The sequence below is a fragment of the Lissotriton helveticus genome, chromosome 3_1 (genome assembly GCF_964261635.1).
Source record: "Lissotriton helveticus chromosome 3_1, aLisHel1.1, whole genome shotgun sequence".
Lineage (NCBI taxonomy): Eukaryota > Metazoa > Chordata > Amphibia > Caudata > Salamandridae > Lissotriton > Lissotriton helveticus.
Window position 1 is genome coordinate 1,087,659,210 of NC_136061.1, and position 13,549 is coordinate 1,087,672,758.

At 49.6% G+C, this 13,549-nt stretch overlaps 1 protein-coding gene across 1 annotated transcript in view; it reads right to left on the bottom strand.

The window, feature by feature from the left end:
• Nucleotides 1-13,549, bottom strand: part of GCA (grancalcin) — a 149,249-nt gene that overhangs the window by 75,662 nt on the left and 60,038 nt on the right. Inside the window, exon 3 of the mRNA XM_078681651.1 lies at nt 11,065-11,134. Within this exon, the coding sequence (XP_078537777.1) occupies nt 11,065-11,134 (70 nt within the window). The remainder of the gene's footprint in view (nt 1-11,064; nt 11,135-13,549) is intronic.

Sequence of the window (13,549 nt, forward strand, 5' to 3'; positions counted from 1 at the left end):
CTCTGTTGGCCCTGGATGTCACTCTGTTGGCCCTGGTTGTCACTCTGTTGGCCCTGGTGGAAACTTTAGTGAGAATCTCCTCGCTGATTTCCACCTCTGCCGTTCGGCCTCCGTGTAAGAGTGCCCCTTCTCATCCCTCTGAACTGCAGGGCCCCCATGGACCTTGCCGTCACGTTGTCTTTCTTCAGTTGGGTGAGCTTATCATCAACTGGGGCTCCGAACAGTGTTTCACCGTTGAAGGGTGTGTTCAGGATGTTGTTCTGAACCTCTGCCTTGAATCCTGAGATCCTGAGCCAGGCTTGCCTTCTTTCTGTGATGCCTATAGCCATCAGTCTGCTGGATGTTTGTCCCATCCAAGGCTGTCTTCAGGCACGAATTGGAGATGCTCTTCCCCTCTTCCACAAGGTGTGATGCCCTCTCGCAGTATTGTTCCGGAAGGTGCTTGAGCAACTGTCCCATCTCCTCCCAGTGCTGGTATTAATGCCTATTCAGGAGTGCGTTGGAGTTCGCCATCCGCCAGTGCGTTGCGGCGTTCCTCTCAATCTTCCTGCCAGTTAGATCCATCCTCCTGCTTTCCTGGTCAGGTGGGGGTCCGGACGTTTGCCCTTTTTTCTGGCTGTTGCAGCTATTATAGAATCTGCTGTGACGGATCCCTTGATGTAAGCTGGGTCTTGGGAGGAGAATTTGTATTTCTTCTCCGTCCTCGGTGTTACTGATCTGCACGTAGCCGGATCCTTGAAGGCTTCCTTCCCTTGGTCTGTGATACTCTTGAGCATGGGCAGGAACTGGCTTCTTGTCTGTATGGGGAGCAATGTCTCGAGCAGGAAGTCTGCTTCTGGCTTCTCCTCTTCCATCTTAACCCCATAGGCTGCTGCCGCCTTTCTGACCACCTCATTGTATTGCCCAATGTCATCCGGTGGTGAAGGCCTCGAGGGGTATGTTTCCACCGCCTCCTCTGGGTTTTCGGCCTCGATGTCCTGCCATTCCTGGTCTTGGGCCGTCGAGGAACCAGAGCCGAAGCTTGACTGCTGTTCCCCGTAATCCCCTTCTGTATAGTAGAGGTCTTACTCCTCTTCGTGCTCCGAAGGTTCTGGGGTTTTCGGCGGCTCTTCGACGTCGAACTCCTCGGGCTCCTGTACCTCAGCGACGGTCGTTGCCGGCTTCGAGGGGATCTTGTAGCTTCTCATTTTTTCATCGAAATCCTTCCTTCTCTGAAGGATGTTCTCCATTTCGGCCTCGAGCCTATTTCTCTGCATCTCTGCGGCCTGTTCGTCGTCGAGCGTTTTGGCCGCCCTTTTCGGCGGCGCCGTCGAAGCTTTCTTTGGCTCCTTTTCTTTCGACGTCGAAGTTGAAGTCGAGGTCGAAGTCGAAGGCCCTCTTTCGGGTGCTTGCTTCGATGACCTTTGCTTTTCGCTGGTCTTCTGCTGCCGGGAGTCCTTCTCGGAAGATCCGCTGGGCTCTTTCGGAGAATGCAGCTTCGGTTGTCGATTTGTTCGACGCCAGTGCTCCTTTCGAGGCTTTGGGCTCAGACTTTCTAGAGTCTGCCTCTGGTTTTCGAGGCCCTGTGGGAGTTTTCGGGGTCGTAGACTCTCCTACCTTTTCAGGCGTTTTCTTATCGGTCTCAGCGACCGTGAAGTCATCTGGGCCTTCGGCGATGTTGTCCTCATCGTCTGTGGAGATGCCAAGTTCATAAAGCGTCGGGGCTTGGCCCTTGCCCTGCATCGTGTGATGAGCCGTCCTCTGTCTTTCTCGAACTCGGAGTGTCTTCGGCTTGAAGACGGAGCAGGCGTTGCAGTCTCTGCTCTCGTGGTCGATAGGTAGGCAAAGGTTGCAGACTGGGTGCTGGTCCTTCTGTGCGAACTTGTGGTGGCAGTTCTTGCAGAATTTAAAGGGCGTCTTGTACATCCCTGCGCTCAGGGGGCCCCCTGTGTGTGCATTCCTCGAAGTACGTCGAAGATTGAGATTTTCTCCTTTCTTCGTCGTCTCCTCTCTAAAGGTCATCTTCTCCCGATCTTCTCAGGTCTTCTCAGTTGAAGATTTGCAGTATTTTCTCCTTTCCTTCTCCAAAACTTCTGGAGCTTCACGCGACGATCCAGACCCAACAGCGGAAAAAATAATCCGAAGATGGCGCCCAAGGGTGGTAGCTTCCGCCTGGGCTACGACAAAAAAAAAAAAAAAAAGAGAAAAAAGACTACGATTCCGGACCTAACCACCAGATTGCGGAATATGCACAGCATAGTGAATGCAGAAAGATTCACGCTGCAAAACTGTAAGAGACAATATTTAGTGATATATTCCTTACCTTCGAATATCCCCAGGCGGCAGACTGGATATGGAAAGTTTTTCCGTTAGCAGTACCCCTGCACGTCAGAGGGTGGCGTTGTGTGGCTCCGCCTCAGCCGCGGGCACAGAGTTTATTTCACAGAGACTGCTTAGGCGACACCCATGCGCGGGGACGCTAGTTCTGTCCACTACTTGCCGTGCCAGGAACGCAGAGCCATGCAAGAAACTGACCACTGGTGCCATGAAACTAGGGCCCTGAAAGGGATGACCATACCCTAGAAAATCAGTTCGCAGAACGGGGAGGATGGGTGGGGCGGTAAGGAATCTATCACAAACTAATGTCTCTACTAAGTTACTACACAAGTAGTAACTTGGGCATCTGAAAGAGACTCGTTATTATCGATTCCGTACCTTAGAATGGATACCCCAGCAATACCAACCCCGGTGGAGGGTCTGTGAACAAGATTACACCAGAAAGTCATGGAGAACAGAACAGCCAAAGAAGCAATCTCTCTGGACTATTGTCAAATCAATAATGCTTGGTAAACGTGTATAGCGAGGCCCACGTAGCTGCCTGACAAATGTCCTGCAAGGGAACGCCGTGTACCAAGGCAGTAGTGGCTGCCGTTGCCCCGGTATAATGGTGACGCAGCACCACAGGAGGCTCCTTCTTAGCCAACAAATAGCATGCTTTGATGCACAGAACGACCCACGAGAGATGGTCCGTTTGTTGGTTATGTGGGCGCCAAAAAAGGTCGGGCCGTGCACAAAGAGCTGGTCATCCACCCAGAACTGTTGTGTGCGCTTCAGATAGAACGAGAGCGCAAATTTTGGGTCCAGATGGAGGAGCCCCTCTTCTTCTTTTGAAGGATGCGGAAAGAAGGAGGGCAAAGTGATGGTCTGCCCGATGTGGAAGGGTGTGACAACCTTAGGCAAGAAAGAAGGACGGGTCCTTAAAACCACCTTGTCCGGATGAACAGACAGGAAAGGAGGTTTAGAAGAAAGAGCCTGGAGCTCACTCACTCTTCTGGCAGAGGTGATAGCTACCAGGAAAGCAGTCTTTAGAGTGAGAAGACGTATTGAACAGTTATGAAGGGGCTCAAAGGGAGCGCACATCAGATAGTTTAAGACAAGATTTAAGTCCCATTGAAGCAGGGATGTGGAATTCCTATAGCCCGACGCCCAGGACATATTGTTTGGGGTCAAGGGCAACAAGTTTTCATGTGTATTTTGTCCTTGGGACAAGTAGGCCCACCCCTGCAGCACAAACCCTTTAGCTGCCAGTTTGCAGTACCATATTATGGATCAGAGAAGGGCACAGTCTGCAGGTAAGGTAATCTTTTTGTTCATATGTTTATGCTGTTCAAACTTGCATTTATGGTTCATTAATTGAAAACCTTTATTATTAGGGTGAGCTTTCAAAGTAAATCTTGTAAGCGCTAACTGCACTACTGACAGTGCTTCCAGTATAAAAACGTGCACACACGTTTTTAGGGTTTAGCAATATTAGGCTATGTATAATCCTCCGAGGATGCTCTCTGATTTGATGCAAATATTTGAAGAAGCTTGAAAGAAAGATTGATGATACTTTGATTTCAAAATAAAATGTTCATTTAAAAAAATGAAAGCAGGAAAAAACATTTTGCTAAACTACTGTAAAATGTCTGGTACCATTTCTTTGCAGCATCATTTAGTAACATTTTTTTCATGCATGTTAGTATTTCCCAAAAATATTCATAATGGAGAATCAGTGTAACCAGTTCCAATAAGATTATTGGAAACAAAAATAAACAAGCAATGGCAAAGCCAGTTGGTCTGAAATTGGTGGGCATCTTTTTAGTTTTGTCAATGTGTGACTTGTTTTGGCATGGTTTTTGTAAACCTTTATTGGTGTGGGAGCTGCCCGGCCCTCACCATTATAACAAACATTGGCAAAAGCAAAAATTGTTTTTGGTCTCAAAAAGCACACACTGCCACAGTAGTTACTTGCACTGAACAAAATTACTTTGTGTGCCGATATGCTCCATCTGAAAAAGCAGAAAGCTGTCACTCACAGTGAAGCCAGCCAATACAGAGAGGGAGACAGACTTTTAATAAACGCAAAAGGTCATGGTCATGGTCAACACCAGACCGAATTAGGGGCCCAACTATTAAAGAAAGTCTCAAAAGGGCACCCATGGTATATGTCCTTGCATTAAGTGCAGCTATATGGCTTTTGTGAATTCCCAAAAATTTACAGAAGTAGATCAAGAAATAGTACTCATAGAAAATATTTGTGAACTGCATTTTAGCATGAGCAAATATGCATGTGTAGATTTGCTCATGTGAACATCTAAGTGTTTGAAGTTCACTTTCCCTCCAACCACTTTTTCCCAACTCTGTAAGAAGGTTTACATCTGTCATTGTCATGAGTAAATGGGAAAAGGATTAGAGAGGAGTTGTTGAAAACCCTTAAAACATACAAGTTAGTAGGTTTGCAGAGACTCAAAATGGCTTTCTAATCCTGGAACTATTGCTTACCACTACCTTCAGCCCCAGTATGTAGATCTGCGGAAACGTGGCAACATAAGGGGACTGCAAGTATTCAAACACTACTATGGTAGGAGCCTTGCATAATCAAGAGAGACTATATCAGAGCTCCTATATAATGCCATAATTTGTCGCTGCACTACATGGAACCACAGGGACATGTGGATTTTGTTACAGGACAAGTAGATTTATGAAGCAACCTGCCCCATGGACAAGTAGATATTTTATTAAATTCCACACCCCTGCATTGAAGCATTATGAAAGGCATGGGAGGAATCATGTGTGTAATGCCTTTGAGGAAGCGATTAACAACCGGGGACTTAAAAAGAGATGGCTGATCTGGAAGCCGTAGAAAGGCGGAGATGGCCGAAAGATAACCTTTGATAGTGCCCAGAGCAGAGCCCTGCTAGCCCAAAGAGAGAAGGAACATAAGGGCATCACAAAGAGGGGCAATAAGGGAATCCACAGCCTTTGCTGCGCACCATGCCACAAATGTGTTACACCTGCAGGCATATACTGTCTTGGTGGAGGTACGCCTGGCTGCCAGAATGACATCACAGACTTCGGGAGGAAGGTCGAAAGCTGTCAACTGTCGCCTCACAATCTCCACGCATGGAGGTGGAGGATGGACTGGTTCGGGTGGAGGACCGCCCCCTGCTGCTGCGACAGAAGATCCTCCCGAAGAGGCAGTCAGATTGGGGGATCGATCGCCAGGCAGAGTAGCTCGGGAAACCAGTATCTTCGTGCCCAATCCGGAGCCACAAGAATTACTTAAGCCCGGTCGTGCCAAATCTTCTTCAGCACTCTGGGCAGAAGTGGTATAGGCGGAAAGGCGTACAACAGACCGCAACTCCACTCGTGACGAAAAGCGCAGCTGAGTGAGTGCCACCTTGAAAATTCCAACGTGCAGAACGGACATTGCGTGTTCTCTTCAGTGGCGAATAGATCTAACCAAGGCTCTCCCCACTGCAGAAAGATCTTGCGCCACGTCAGAGTTCAGACGCCATTCGTGATCCATCATTCACCGGCGGCAGAGTTCGTCCGACCTGGCGTTCCGAGAACCTGCAAGGTGTTAAACCACCAAGGTAATGCATTGATGTTCCAGCCAAGTACAGAGGCGCAGAGCCTCCTGACATAGGGTCCACGACCCGACCCCGTTTGTTGCAGTACCACATGGCGGTGGTGTTGTCCGTGAATACCGGCACTACACTTCCCAGGACAGAGGGAAGGAATGCTTTCAGTGCAAGTCGGATCGCCTGAAACTCCAAAAGGTTGGTATGGAGCCGGGACTCTGCCGGAGACCAAAGGCCTCTGATCTCTGCCTCTCCCATGTGGCCGCCCCATCCCAGGAGGGACGCATCAGTCACCGCTGTGCGCTCCGGTGGGGGGAGGGAGAGTGATCTGCCATTGACCCAATCGCGGTACTTGAGCCACAACTCCAAATGTCGTGCAGTGCCCTCCAAGATCTGAACATTATCGGACAGGCTGCCCTGATGCTAAGCCCGCTGGAACTTCAGGTCCCGCTGCAGAGCCCGCACATGCCATCTGGCATGTTGTACTAGCAGGATGCAGAAGGCCATTCGGCTCAGGAGCTGGAGGGTCATCCTGACAAACCCGGGATAGAGGCTGGAAGATCGGAATTATAGCCTGAATATCCCGGACTCGCTGCTCGGGAGGATAAACCCAAAACTGCGTCAAATCCAGAACCGCTCCGATTAAGGGGAGGTTCTGAGACGGACTCAGGTGCGACTTCGGCACGTTGATGGAGAACCCCGGCAAATGCAGGTCGGCCGTAGACTGGAGGTGGAAGACGACTGCCTGGGGCGAGCCTGCCTTCAACCAGTCGTCGAGAACCCCTGATCTGCGCAGATGAGCTGTGACCACCACCATCACTTTTGTGAACACCAGAGTGGCGCTGGTACAGCCGGAGGGGAGCACTGCAAACTGAAAATGCTCGTGGCCTACTGTGAACCACAGGTAACGCCGGTGGTCCGGCAGGACAGGGATATAAAAATATGCATCCTGCAAGTCCAACGCTACCATCCAGTCTCCAGGGCCGAGGGAAGTCAAGACCTGAGCCAGAGTCAACATCTTGAACGTATCCTTCCGGAGGAAGCGGTTGACATTTCTGAGGTCCAAAATGGGGCACAGGCCCCCTTTCTCCTTCTTGAGGACCAGAAAGTAGTGCGAACAACCACGTTCTACTTCTGTCCCAGGTACGCGCTCGATGGCCCGCTTGGCCAAAAGGGCCGTGACTTCCTGCTGGAGAAGCGCAAAATGGTCCCCGACATGCGGTGGAACGGAGGTAGCAAGGCTGGAGGGGCTGTCTCGAAGGGGAAGGAGTAGCCCCTTCGGACGATTTGCAGCACCCACCTGTCCGAAGTGACAGAACGCCAGTGGGGGAGGTGATGACTAATCCTGCCGCCCACCGGCATGGGGTGGACCCCAAAGCTCGGACTAAGAAGGCTTTGAGGCGGATGTTGCGGGAGCGGAAGTAGACTGACCCACACGCTGGCCCCCTGTCCAGCAGCAGCGGGAACCACGTCCACGCTGAGGTTTGTTTTGCGCAGGCTTTTGGCTGAACAAACGTGTTGGGACGCCCCTTCCATGGCCACGAAAGGAATGAAAAGCAGAAGTGGCTGGGTGTGCGGTGGAAAGACTCAAGGTCTTGGCCGTAGCCAGCGAGTCCTTAAAACGCTCAAGCGCACTATCTGCCTTATCGCCAAACAGGCGGGTACCATCAGAATACATGTCCGTAAGAGAACTCTGGACCGTAACCAGGCGTGGCGACGGAGGGCCACTATGGTGGAAATTGTCCTACCCAGTGAGTCCGCTGTGTCCAGGGCAGCCCTGATGGAGAGCTTTGCCGAATCTTTCCCCTCAATCACAGCTTGGAAAAGCACTGCCCGAAGTTCTTCCGGACACTGAGGCAGCGTCTGCGCAACTGTGTCCCACACAGCGTGAGTGTAACAGCCCAAGAGGTATGTGGTGTTCACAGACTGCAGCCCCAAGCAGGCAGAGGAAAACAGTTTCTTGCCAAACTATTCCAGCTTCTTAGATTACTTATCCGGCTGGGCGGTAGGGAATGCGCTTTGGGGGATGGAGGCTCGGGTGCCCAGGCTCTACGGAGTTGGGTGAGTCGTTAAAAAGGCAGTGTCACCCGAGACAGGGCGATGATGCCTGGCCACGTTCTTATCCACAGGGACCCCCGTGGCTGGCCTTGACCAGGTGCCCATCAACAAATCAGTTAAAGCCTCATTGAACGGCAGCAGAGGCTCCATAGAGCTTGCCGCTAGCTGAAGGGCTTCAGTGAGGTTAGTTTTGAGTTGCCATAGGTAGGCCAAGGGCCTCAGCTGCTCTACGGAGCACCACAGTGTATGTAGCGCCCTCCTTCAAGGCCCCAGCAGGAGGGGAAAGGAAACCAGGCTCAGAGGAGAGGTCAAGGCCACCTGCATCCTCTGAACTTGGGCAATCCCCGACCAGGATTCCCTGGGAAACAGGGATAGTCGTTTGTAAGCCCCGGTGCCTGCCGCACTTTGGCATGGGTGAGCCCACTTCTAGGGTTCAAAGGGAAAGAATAAAAGAATTCAGCCTGCGCTCCCCCTGATCTGAACAGTGCCCTCCTTGCGCAGAGTGCGCTCTCCTTGGGGGACAGACTAAGCAGTACAGAGTCCAAAGCGCTCCCCACATGCTAAGCCCCAAAGTCCTCAGGGCAAGGCTGGGCCCAGGCAGGCCAGCTCACAGGGCCCTCCAGCAGAGGGGCAGTCCCTCGTGGCGGTTCCTCCTGGGGCCCAGCAGGTACAACCAGGCACCTAAAACAGCACACCTTACATGGGGTCCCAGCCCCAATATTTATACTATGTTTTGTCGGTGTTCAACCCTGGCACAGGGCTTGGGGAACCAGTCCCAACTGGCTCTCGGAGGTACTGAAGCACTTTGTTTACAGTGCCGACACCCTCCTTTGTCAAGTTGGGCTCCGTCCTCCGACACACCACAGGGTGGCGGAGCCAGCATTGAACAATGCAGGCATAGACCTATTCAGGGTCAGGAGCTACTCCTCCCACTGCTCCAAATGTAGATCTGGCCATTCAGCCTAGCGCAGACTCACCTAGCCCCTCTGGACCCACACACCTCACCAGCCCCTGTCACTCCAGAGCCAGACATGAAATACACAAGAGGTAGGCAAAGACACATAGCACACAGAAATGCAATCTTCTAAAAGTGGCATTTCTAAAATAGTGATACTAAATCTGTGCACACCATTACGCAGCATTTATTATCACTATTCCAAACTTGACCAGGCTGCTCCTCTCATATCAGGAATTACCACTGAAACACTTATCAGAGAATCCCCAATGCATTCCTATGAGAGGGCTGCCTCACAGCAGTGAGAAACCAAAATGGCTGCTTGTCACTACCAGGACATGTCACGCACTTAAGGAACATGTCCTACTTTTTACCTACAATGCACCCTGCCCATAGGGCTAGCTAGGGCCTACCTTAGGGGTGACTGACATGCAGTAAAAGGGGGTCACAGGCGTGGCACGCACTTTAGGTGCCACGTCACAGCGGCAGTAAACTGCGCACCCAGGCCCTGCAATGGCAGAGGCCTGAGACAGGTTTGAAAGGCTACTTTGGTGGCGCAATCAGCGCTGCAAGCCCACCTGTAGCTCTGGCTCTGGGTATCGGAGATACCACTTTACAAGGGACTGACAGGTAAATTAAATACATCAACCGGTGCAGACCAATCTTTCCATGTTTACCACAGAAAGCACACACACTTTACACTGGACAGCAGTGCTGAAGTGCCCAGAGTCCTAAAACCACCAGCACCAAGTCAGAAAAAAAAAAAAAAAAAGGACTAGGAAGGCAGATTGCACCTTATTTCCATGGGATAGCACTGTTCCTCTCCATGTACCCCCTCCCAAAACACACAAACAATTCTCAATTTGATGCAAGTCTATCCGCTGTTCTAATTCAACAGGGTCCCAAAACCTGTATTCTCTCACTGTCTCTCCTCATGAAAAGTTACCTGTGCACTCCCACAAACCGTCCTCTGTGCGGCAATCCCAGTCAAGACCTCGGCACCTCCAACAGTATTTTAATCACATTCAGGGTCTCCTCAGAGTGGAACAAACAAGTCTGTTTTGCTAACTTTTTAGGCATCTAAGGCTCACAATACTGGAATTAAGATTCCAATCTGCTTCACAGCTCTGAACTGGAGGCCAAGTACTAAATGTCGAGAATAGAGGTTTATGGCTCTACTCAAAACCGAACCCTACAAGAGTGAGGTCTTTACTTCTTTATGTAGTTGAACAACAACAACAATAATAATGCCATTTATACAGCGAACAGCTGCTGATAGGAGTATCCCAGGTCTCAGCAAAATAAGTAACCTTATGCTGCCTAAAACTAAATGACAAAGACGGGTCTTTAATGGCTTTTTAAAAATGGATACTGAAGAATTAAAGGAATATTATTCCAAAGTTTGGAAGTGAGGTAAGTAAAGGATCTGCCACCTATTCTGGCCTTGCGACCTAAAGCAGCATACAGTTGTTGGATCTAAGATCTAGATTGTTGGTAAGGCTCAAGTGTTTTCCTAACATTGACAGGACCTTTTTTTGGAAACAAAGCTCTGTGGATGAAGACTAATGCTTTAAATTCAATGCATTTAGACACTAGTAACCAGTGCAAACATTTTAAATGTGGGATAACAGGTTGTCGAAAAGGAATTGCCTTTATCATTCTAGCTGCTGCGTTCTGAGAAATCTGCAGCCTCTGAATCAAATAGCTACAGTAAGGACAATGTTCTTCCTTGTAATCCGGGAGCATGTGGAGCATTTTGTTTTTTAAAGCTTTAGGTTTCATAAAATATATGGATCAAATATGCTGAATTTGGGGTGCAAATGATAAATTGGTGTCAAATTTTGTGGAGTTTCAAATTGGTAGAAAGCTGTACAAGGTTCCTCCTTACAGGTATGAACATATTATAAGGCTTCTCACTACTGCCACAGACTCGAACCAGACACATTCAGGTTCTCACCTTTGGCGTCTCACCTGGCAACAAAAGATCTGTGAATTGGTACAAGAGGAGACAGCTCCAGGAATTTTTGTGAAGATTGGATGGGAACTGCTGGGCGTGGAAGACATAATTACTACTGCTACTACTTACGAATAAAACTGCTAATAGAATAACGGAAATTATGGAAGGACAAACATTAATAATTGTCAACATTGCAACACTCGTCTTACGTGAATAGGATCCATGGATTCCAGACTGTGTTAAACATCTTTGAAGTTCTTCTGCATCAACCTCCCCATCCTGAAAGACAGAGAAAACATTTACATTTGTGCTAAATATATATGCGCAAATGGTAACTTGTTTGGTTTCAGGTTATTTGAATACCATTGAGACAGACTTAATTGTAAACATGGCTTGCAATGCACCCGAACAAATAAATTGACACTCACAGAGCTGATCTCAATTTGAGAAGATGAAAGGACTTCTATTTTGTTTTTGCTTAAATCTTGTACAATTACGCATGCTAATTTAGGCCAGAACGCAGAGAATATGCACAACAGCTACAGCAGAAGCATAGTTTAAGTTGCACTTTATTTTCGTTAGAGAATCCCATGATGGGATCAGGGTCTTCACACAGGACCAAGAAACTTTACAGAAAATAGTCCAAATCTTATCACTGGTTTCATAAAGGCATCTATTATTTCCTGGCCAAAACACATAAAAATGGAGGGGGGACACATGGGCCCAGTATTTACCTGGGTTTCCTCAGACGGATACTGCTTCTAATCTGTGGTATCTCTAGCGGCAACAAAAGAAACCGCAAGTGGTGTTTAATGTGGGAAAAGAGTGTTTAGCTCCAGGCATTTTTGGGCCATATGCCATGCGGGTGGTGGTGGCATAAGAATGACAGGCTGATGAAAAAGGCTTGCAAATTCTACCTGCCCATATGAACATCAAAAGGTAGATAATCCCATGATTCGGGTACACAAGCGGGGTTAGTGGGATTCACAGCAGACTATAAAAGTGGCTATACCACCATGACAAGTTAGTCTCGTTAAAAATTGTGCAGTCTGTGAGAAATCTAGCAACTAAAATAAGAGCTCCGGGCTCCTCATTTAGTAGAAAGACAAATGTCAAACAAGCATTTACAATGCAATGGTTTTGCCTTTGTTAAAGTTTGAGCTATTGGCAATGCTCTTGACATTTTTATTTATGTTTTTTTTAACATAAATAAATGGCATTGTCATTTGCAATGCCACTAGCTTTATCTTTCGCAACTGACACCCACAAACACCTACAGAGAGCCCCCCAACACACACCCACACAGAGCCCCCCCACACACTGCGAGCCCCACACACACTGCGAGCTCCCTCCACACACTGCGAGCCTTCTCCACACACTGCGAGCCTCCCCCACACACTGCGAGCCTCCCCCACACACTGAGAGCCTCCCCCACACACTGAGAGCCTCCCCCACACACTGAGAGCCTCCCCCACACACTGAGAGCCTCCCCCACACACTGAGAGCCTCCCCCACACACTGAGAGCCTCCCCCACACACTGAGAGCCTCCCCCACACACTGAGAGCCTCCCCCACACACTGAGAGCCTCCCCCACACACTGAGAGCCTCCCCCACACACTGAGAGCCTCCCCCACACACTGAGAGCCTCCCCCACACACTGAGAGCCTCCCCCACACACTGAGAGCCCCCCACCCACACACAGAGAGCCCCCCGCCCACACACAGAGAGCCCCCCGCCCACACACAGAGAGCCCCCCGCCCACACACAGAGAGCCCCCCCCTTGTCTGGCAATGTACATCAGGCCCTCAGAGTTAATTGTGAAGAAAGACAAGAAGGAGAGAGAAATGGAAATGAAGGGTAGGAAGAAGAGAGATGAAAAAGGAGAGAGGGCAAGAAAAGAAGGAGAGAGAGTTGGTGACTGAAAGAAGAGAGTGAGAGAAGGCAAATAGAGAGGAAAGGCACGCGAGAGAGTGCAAGAGAGAGAAGCATGATAGATAAGGAGGAGGAGAGAGGACGCATGAGAGAGAGATCAAGAGAGAGGGAAGGCAGGAAGAAAAGTAAGGGCAGAATGGAGTGAGAAGGCAGAAAACAGAAAGAGTAAAAGATAGAAAAAGAAGCCAAGATGAGGAGGGAGATGGAGAGAGGACGCGGGAGGTTGCTCCATGACATGTCAGCTTCCACCATTGACAGTTGTGGTCACCTGCCCCCGACAGAGAAGGGCATGCTAAACATACAGATAAGGGTTTAGCCCCTCATGCCACACTCACCCCCTTCGCAGGTCTCCAGGTGGTAGCCTGCGCACAGATTAACGATGTAAGACTCGGAGAAGAGATAGTCCAGGCGGAAGTCAGCAGGAACACTTCTGTGACTTCACGTTCGCAGCTGTTATATGGGCTGGAGTGGCTCACGGTGGTTGCTTGCACCACCAAAGCTGCTGAAGGGCGGAGTAAGGATGATCAGGTAGGAGACTGCTGCATTGGGTCCGTGAAGTTGATCTTCGGGTGGATTCCGGTAGAACTCCTACCCTGGATGGTGGGATGGTGCTAGCAGTGATCTCTGGTGCTCTTTCACCGCAGCACTGACCATTCACCAGGGTGGATGGCAGAGCGAGGAGCCGAAGTTGGGCAGCGTGCAACAATTGTAAATTTCCTGAATAGCATTAGGTCCCATCTTCAATCAGTAAGTAATCCGTC